The following is a 9243-nucleotide window of genomic DNA, read 5'->3' on the forward strand; positions in this document are numbered from 1 at the left end:
GGAGATAAGTACCATTGTTTTGTAGAATTACAAAAAAAAAATTTGAATTAGGTTGATGTTTACATAGACAAAAAATATGAAATATCACGGGGAAATATCCCGTCCTATACACTCGTGTCAAAACAATTTCGCGTTTGAGTGTACTTCTCTTTCAGCGGGTATTACAACTTACTCTACAAACTGGGACAATTTGGTCTCATTAGAAATAAATATCCAACCCAATTATCAATAAGACCGGAGAGACTGAAGTTATGGATAGGAAGTGGTAAATACAATGTAAGTGAAAACATGCATGATTTCGCCTTTGTCTATCAATTTGGCTGCTCATTGAAAAAAAAAGACATTTATGCCAAAAGTAAGATGACGGATCAAACACATAAAGCCTTCACAGTGTCTCTTTTTCTTCCTCTCTAGACGAATTTGTAAAATTTGGTTTTACACATTTCACGTTTTAAGCATTTTAACTGTTTCTTCAATGAACTTGTTTATTCAACACGAGATGAAAGGTAAAAGCTTCTAAACCACACAAGTATCCGTGTATATACCCTTTGTAAAAGAGAACTGTAAGCACTATAGGATGTCTGTATGAACTTGATTGGCAGCAAAACAAAGTAAAAGCAAACAAACATACATTTCTCTTGAAGCTTATTTTTGCATGTTCTTTGATTCAAAGCATGACAGGAATGAGGTTAAGGATGGCTATGAAGGGGAGAACAGATATATTTCATTATAGCTGGAACTTATCACATTTAAACAACGTGGAATATAAATGATTCTAGACAATTAGGCCTAAAATTTTTGTGTATCATCATCAAAGCTACAAGTTTCAACACCCAACAATGCCACATTAAAGTATATGTCGTATATCTCCGGAGCAATTGTCAGCGGAGCAAAATGTCGGTGGCAATGCAGCAGCTGCATTTGTCGCAGTTTTCGGAACAATCAGCCGAGCGTATAAGTCGGGGATTCAGTATTAACTCTCCGTGTCCATAAGGGCACCCATCTATCCTTCCTTATATGCATCTATAGGTACACTGGGTAAGCAAGGAGTGTAATCACATCTATCTAACCAATGTCATTAACCAATCTGCACCATCCCATTATATTTTCTTCTCCAGTCTGCCTCCTCCGCATCTATATAGTTCTCTCTTTATATGCCATTTCCTAGTACAAAAAAATAGATAAAGAAAATAAAAAAGACAAAGCAAACTTTGAACTTGGTTTTGCAGAGAACATTAATATAAACATAATAATGAAAAGCAGGATCTCTTCTTTTTTTTAAACCATCTCCAGCCCCTCCCCGCACACCGGGCAGACAATACGAACAAACATACACACGCACATCTACGCTCACTAAAGACTCATAATATTCAAAAACAAATATAGATTTCGATATAGATTTCCGTATAGAAAGCCGACTGAAGTCAGAATAACGAAGTCCGAGCATTAAAACATGTTTGCTGATTTACTCTTAGTTTGTCTTTGTTTTAAAGAGATATAGTTCAGGGACCGCGGGACCGGGGTCTGCTGGGAGTTTGTGGGGTTGCAGCCGCCCGACCATTTTGGGCTCTTAAAAGAAGAAGAAGAAGAAGAAGAAGAAGAAGAAGAAGAAGAAGAAGAAGAAGAAGAAGAAGGAGGAGGAGGAGGAGAAGGAGAAGAAACAAAATACAATCAAAAAGGGGGGGGTCAAACCCATGACTCTCCTAAAGTTCTGCAGGGGAGATTCTTCGTATCCATTGGCAGCCCCACTCCCCCCAACCACCTACCACTAAAAAAAAATAACAGTATATGAACCACTGATGGGCTATACCCTGGGTACAGAATACCGAATAAATAAATAAAATCTAGTTTATCCTCCCTCTTGCCATATACTTTCACACTACGTGAAATGATAATGCATTCACAATGACACGAAATGATTACATCATATAGAACAAGACCATCGGTACAAAATTCCTTTGAGCATTATTTTACTGAATTATCGAGAAAAAAAAAAAGAGCCTCACATTACAAAAATCTCATCAAGTCAAAATATAATAAAGGAAGTACAGTATACAATGAAATTTTATTACCCCACCCCTCAACACACCGGCGACGGGCACGGGGTTGTTTGCTGCCCTCAAGGTTGAGCATACTAAACTCATGGGTCGTCGACTCTACTTTATTCGCGTACAATGTTACAATCAATCGAGAAGATTCGAGAGGGAGCACGCGAGGTATAGCGGATGCATGCAGGGACTCTGTGGCTTACACGAAAATCTTGACTGGGGAGCGGGGTTACAATAATGGCTGAGGAAGTAAGTTTTGATTGTTGAGAAAATTTTGTGGCATGGTGGACCCAACATTTTTTAAATCTTTCATTCATTAACACCGTATGACACCGCCACCGCGTGTAGCTAGTGCAAGCTAGTGGCAGTGCCAAGTAACGTTAGTGGTGTGTAAACCCCATCCAAACATGTGCGTGTGTGAGTGAGTGCAATGTGTGAGGGGACAATCCTTGATGCATTTGAGTGATCATGTGAGTCCTAGAAAAATAGAATGCTTGTTGTAAAACTTTCCCATGTCGATGATATATCTATTCCAATGTATAGTACACGTACGTAGCTAGTAGGACATCGATCGCCTATCCAGATTATCATAAGTGAAATGCTTTGAGAATATCTGAAAATTGACTGAAGGTAAAACAAATGAAAATAACATGTGATTACTATTAATAGTAATAATACTAACGAACAACTTAGTGTCTAGTATTTTACAGCAGGCATATTAAAAGTTAGAACCCCCCGGTAACTGTGACCAGCCCGAATGCCGAACGCGAAGCGCTTAGTATAACTGTGTACAAGCGCCCCGGGGTTCGCAACCCCCTGGCCTGGGTACTCCTTGTACAATAACGCATGCTTTTTGTATACAGGCTCATTGACATTGTACACAGTTACAGCCCGATCGCGAAGCATTCGTCGGGCGCGGGCTGGTCGCAGTTAGCATAAAGTGAGTCAACAGCAACAAGACAGTATTCGCAGCCTCGGAATCAATACGATCATGACATTGGGAATAGGATACTTGGCTTGACCTTGGGATTAGTACATACAGTTGTAGGAGGAGGAAGCAGTATCTATCCAACAACCAACTTGAGGCCGAGACAGTAGATTTACGACTAGAGTAGAATATCCCGTTTGCGGCAGTTTAAGCGTTGTTAAGGGTTTTTCCAACTTGTAAACAAATCAGGCAAATTATTTTCAACCATTTCATATATCATAGACAAGATTATTCATTAACGCAATTGTTTTCATGAAAGAAATTTACCATTGTCCAACGCAGTTTTCATGATTTACCAGGGCAAAACCCGGCACAATTTTCGCCGATAAGGGCGATATGCGACGTAGTATTTCTACTTGCGGCACGATGTACAATCCCTATGCAATACGCGCGTGCTCCGCGATCTTTAGCTGAACGCCTTCACATGTCTCGCGAACATTGCGTAAGCGCCAATTCCCATTGCGAAAGCACGTGAAAATAGCGCGTGCACATGCATTGGCCGCAAACAAGATCGCGATTCTGGCGGTGTTGTTGATGTCTTTCTCGTGTTTTTCTCATTTTTTTTCGATGGTAACATCCACTTTCCGAAAAAAATGGCGGCCCACATCAGCTCGCGAAAATTCTATTTTACATGAGGATATGTTTTCAAAATCCATGAACATTGAGAAAACGACAAAAAATCCAGTTTCTTGGACCATTGTTTCTTAACTGTTATGTTAAGAAGTACCAAAAATTTCATTTTGGATGTGATCTGTTGTCATTTAGGTAAGAAAATTTCACTTTCGTCAGAGATCGTGCCCATTTTATCGGTTGGTTTTTGTTGATTGCTAGTGTGTTAGTATATGTGTAGTGTGCATGTAACAGTGCAATGCTGTGTTTAGCTGTATATTACCGTGTATGTTGTACCTGCCGCGAACGGCTGCACGGCCGCTTACTGACGCAGTTACTCTAGTATGAATACGATACTCATGATACCAGATGTACTGACTGAGCTGTGTTGCAAGCAATGGGCACTCGGCTCAGCCAAATCATTTGTCCCAAGGTTGTAGATAACCCATTTTTTGTTGCAGGCAGTGTATAAAATACACAGCCGCATGCAAGTCTTTTTTTTACCATCCATCCACATGTGTGTGAATACTGTTGGCTGTACCAATTGCCCAATTGTGAGAAGCTGAATACAGCCACGTCAACACATTATATTACATACCGGTAATGTATTTCAGACACCACCATTTCCAAATCAAAGATGATAACATCATACACAACTGTCTTCTTCCAGTTGAATACAGACTACTGCACCATTGGTTTGTGTGTCTATAGCCTATAGGTGACATGACATTTGCTCATTTTGCTGCAGTCTATTTTTTCCAAGGACTTTGGGGTTAGGGTTGTGATTAGACAGAAAAATCCGTCTGTCTGGAGGAGTCTTTTATTTTCATGACTTTATCGGCTCTCCTCCGTAATGTATACAGGAGGGGATCCGTGAAGCCAGATGAAGTCTCTGCGGAACATATCTCCGACGACCAGATACAGACCGATCTTTCGGTTAAGGTTGTAACAGGACTTGGGACTTTAAACAGGTTTAGTTTGATGAATATTAGGATTAGGGTTATGTTTTTTGGTTCGAATTTATGTTTGGCTTAGTGTGCAGATATTTCATGGAAGCAATTGCCGCAGGAGCAAATGCCATCAAACCTTGTTCTTGTGCTTGTGCCTGTCAACTGCTCAAGAGAATATTCACTTTTTTTTTACAATGGTTTCCACATCATTCTCATGATCTTTTTTCCTCGCTTGCATCCTCTAAAGCAGACAATAACCTTACGATTCATAATAGGGAATGAAAACTGGATTTAAAGCAGAATATTTCATTTTAATACATGGTCAGTCCCAACTGGTCAAGAAGCTTTGAAGTGAGTGTCACCATGTTACTTTTTTGTTCTCCCCGTCTAGGCTGTCAAGTTAAAGGAGGCTGGCAATGTGGAGTATAAAAAGAAGAATTTGGACAAGGCGATAGAGCTGTATACTCAAGCTTTTGAGAAAGATAACACTTTTATTTCAGCCCTTACAAATAGAGCAGGTAAGTGTCTGCACCCCTTGTATTCCCTTTCGACTATCTGTATGTTGACCACGTATGTCTCTACCATTGCAAACCACCTGTGTTTAATAGGGGAATTGATTTTTTAACTCAGTCATATAACCTCTTCAAACTGGGCTTGGTGTGATCTCAGGCCAGGTGTAGCCAATCTTAGTAATGCAACGGCCAGCATTCTGGGTCTAGCAGAGCCCCCAAGTCTCCCTAATTCTGGAGGAGGTGCCCTGTAAAAATGATCTCTTTTTGCTGTGAAAAGAAGACTTGATAGCCTCCCTGGTTCAGGATGATTACTCCCATTTGGATATTATGTGATCCACACAAGTAATGTCTGCGATTGCTTTGTTGAACCTCCCTGTTAATTTGTGAATGTTGCAAGGCCTGAGGTTTCAGTCGGTTAAAGGACAAGTTCACCTTCATAAACATAAGGATTGAGAGAATGCAACAATATTAGTAGAACACATAAGTGAAAGTTTGAGGAAAATTGGACAATCGATGCAAAAGTTATGAATTTTTTAAATTTTTGTGTTGGAACCGCTGGATGAGGAGACTACTACAGCTTGTGAGTCATATGCGTACAACAGTATAAAGAAAATGTAAAAGAAAATTCAACATATTTTCACTTTTTTCGCATAATAAAAGAGCTCTTGACTTGCCTCTTTCTAAAGGCAGGGGGAATAATATTACCCATAACATTTGTCGGTAACGAGTCAGGGGAATGTGTACTTTTTTCAAAAGATGGCATTTTGTGAAATTCTCTTTATATTTTCCTTATATTGTTGTACGCATGTGACATCTAAGTTATTCATACACTGCAGTAGTCTTCTCATCCAGCGGTTACTGCACAAAAACTTCAAAAATTCATAACTTTTGAACGGATTGTCTGATTTTCCTAAAACTTTCAATGATGTGTTCTACTAATATTGCTACATTCTCTCAACCCTTATGTTTATGAAGGTGAACTTGTCCTTTAAGTTTTGCACTGGGCTCAGCTGAATCATCTTGGGAAGTCAAAGTAAAGTGAAGTAAAAGTAAAACGGATCCTGTATTTACAGCAGTATGAATCATCAAGACTGGTACCAGGATCTTATGTACAAAAGTTCAGCTTCCAAGAGGGTATAGATGTGATAGCAACCTTCATTTTCTATACCTATTTTAGGCTTTACTTCTATTTCAGTTTTGTATTTTAACAGTATCTATAATATATTTTTATAGTAATTGTTTGATACTTAGTAATTCTGTAGTACTGATTATTTTGTAGGCCAAGAGCCTAAGGTATTATTTATTGTTGATTCAATCTCTAAGTGGTACACTTCCTTTAAGCTTCAGTGGACTGTGATGTGAAGTAAGAAATTCCTCTATTCCCACAAGATTCGATGAATTACAGCAAAAATTAGGAACAACAACTAACACATTCCTTCTGATGTGTCAGTTTAAACCTGACAGATTTTCCATAGGCACTCTAGAGCTTTATATTACGGTTATGCCTGGGCCTTGCCCGATTTTGCCACACAAGTGTTTGGGGGAGAGAGATTGCACAGATAGATGAAATGAAACCAAGAGAAAAGCTCTCCACTTAAAGGTGACTGGCAGAAGTATCTGTGAATTACTTGGATATATCTCATATCATAAGTGAACTGTGAACTCCCTGTATGGAGTCTGATGATAATGGAAGTGAAACTTTTGTCTCATCTTCAGCTGCCCATTTTGAAAAGGGAGATTATAATGCCTGCCGGGAAGATTGTCTCAAGGCGGTGGAGATTGGAAGGCAGAATAGAGCAGACTTCAAAATGATTGCAAAGTAAGTGTTAAACACTGTAAGTAGATTTGTGAATATTTAGTACTGGTAAACCACACTCTAGATATTGTTCAGTCATCTGCAATTGCTCCCCTTAGATTGTACCTTTAGATTATTTTTCTGAATTATTAATGTGCCCATTGTCAATATCTTGTATTCATCAAGTTTATCAATTCTTCTTCAAAAATCCTATGATTTGTACAAAAGAAAAATGTATTTGTATTTTACATTTGTCATGAAATTGCAGAAATAAGTATTCCAATATCATCCATATACCAATGTTGTCAAAATTAGGAAATGATTCGTGTTCCTCAAACTTTAATATGCTTTATGCATTTCATCTTTGGTTATGAGTAAGGTGCAATTCCACACTATGTTCAAGTTAGCTCTAGTTGGTAGGGTAAAAGCAGACGAACAGAATGGTAAAGATTTCCTCACATTCAGACCTGAAATAAGATTATTATGGAATTTTAAAATCTCACAAAAACAGTGATACTTGGAGCAATCACATACACAAGCTAGATGAGGCAATAATGTAATCACTTCACACTTCTGCTGGTTTGTGTACAAAAATATCATGAAAATAATGCTTTTGATCAGTTATTTAGCAGCTAAAACTTCTGCAATGAATTGCTGAATCCTTTTCATTTACCTGCACTTTGGCAATGTGGCTGTTTGTTTCTCATGTGGCGTGCATGCCAAATTGATTTTGTGTAAGTCAAATTTGTGTGAGTGCAGTGGTTATTCACTGCCTTGTACAGGACTCATCTGTGCAGAGCAGTCATATGAATGAGCAGGCAGTGTATCCATGCCTTGTTTTCTACCCTAATTGAAATGTGGAACCAACCTCAACTTTGATATATACAGAGCACTGGCAAGGATAGCCACGTCATACTCCAAAGAAGGAGATCTGAAGAATGCTATTGTATACTATGACAAGTCTCTCGCAGAGCATCGGTTACCAGATACTCTCAAGAAGCGGCAAGAGGTGGGTATTAACCATTCTTACTTCAGTTTTGTAGAGGAATTATTTCAGACTATATTTTGGATCGTGTTAATATGACCAGACAGCCTTCTTACCATGCTCTCGCTGAAGGAAAGTTTAGTTAAGGGCAGCTGTTTGTTCCCCCCTCCCCTTGTAATAGCATAGTTCCTAAAGGACCTATATGTTGGTAGGTATTTCTTTGAGTAATTTGTAAGCTTTCATAACTCTCAAATGAGTCATTTTTTAATTACAAGACATCTGTTCACTTGTCCATCGAAATATTGTGGGTTCTGACTCGACTATGCTGTGGACAAATAACAGAAGAACTTAGCCTCTGTGTTATGATTTTCTTTATAAATCTAGCTGTATCACCATTAATAGATAGATTTCATATGTTAGGTAAAGTCTTGCCAACAAGGCTTGTAACATTATGGCTGCATTGATATTTTGTTTCTCTTGACCTGCATAAAGTCTTTTATGTCAATTTTTAATGTCATCGATACATGCAGGGCACAGGAAAGCTAGTATGCATCAGCTTGACGATGGGTGTGAGAGGTTTGGCAAGAAGTTGGCAGTCTTGTGATGTTTGATGTGTGTATTATCATCATTCTGTTTTTCAGACAGAGAAGAGGAGGAAGGAGGAGGAGCGGTTAGCTTACATTGATCCAGCTAAAGCAGAGGAGGAGAAGGCCAAGGGAAACAAATGCTTTGGAACAGGTAAGCGAGCATTCTCTCTTCTTCTCGTAAAGCACAATGTGCATGATAAATACTGTTTGCCGAATATTGCTAGTCACTTAGGGTGAACCACAAGGGGTTGGCACCATTCGCCTGTTTTCTGTGTGGGTGGGTAGGTGACCCACTTCAACGGGTTAGCACCCTGCGCTTTGCGATGAATGAATGAATGAAGTGGGATCTTGTATGTGCTGAAGGTTGTGACTTCAATGTTCGAACATCATGTCCATGCATACACACCAGCTTGCTAAAGAGAGGTATCATTTGTAATCTGCTTGTTACTGCTATATCTGAACATTCTTAACAGGAGACTACCCGAGTGCACGTAAGCACTACACAGAAGCCATCAAGAGGAACCCCAATGACTGCAAGCTTTATAGCAACAGGGCGGCCTGCTACACCAAGCTGGCCGAGTTCAGACTAGGCCTTGACGACTGTGAGGAGTGCATTCGGCTGGACCCAAAGTTTAGTAAGTGAACAGACTGTGGGGGCACTCTGGGATAGTGGATAGAAGACTCTTGATTCCCTGACTCTTGGAGATTCTGTGTTCAAACCCCGCCAAGTGCCCACATCCAAGAACTAGATGTTTTTACCATCCCTCTT

At 39.4% G+C, this 9243-nt stretch overlaps 1 protein-coding gene across 1 annotated transcript; it reads left to right on the top strand.

Annotated features, from left to right (window-relative positions):
* Positions 1–2178: 2178 nt before the first annotated feature.
* On the top strand, positions 2179–9109 carry LOC139723390 (stress-induced-phosphoprotein 1-like; the record flags this gene model as incomplete). Its single annotated transcript, XM_071634636.1, has 6 exons — positions 2179–2297; positions 4987–5113; positions 6824–6926; positions 7791–7911; positions 8529–8625; positions 8948–9109. Coding segments are annotated over exons 1-6 (622 nt in total), but the record flags the coding sequence as incomplete, so codon positions are not given.
* Between the last annotated feature and the right edge of the window lie 134 nt (positions 9110–9243).

The sequence above is a fragment of the Diadema antillarum genome, unplaced genomic scaffold (genome assembly GCF_040938485.1).
Source record: "Diadema antillarum isolate AM-2024a unplaced genomic scaffold, OU_Dant_1.0 scf00000188, whole genome shotgun sequence".
NCBI classification, from domain to species: Eukaryota; Metazoa; Echinodermata; class Echinoidea; order Diadematoida; family Diadematidae; genus Diadema; species Diadema antillarum.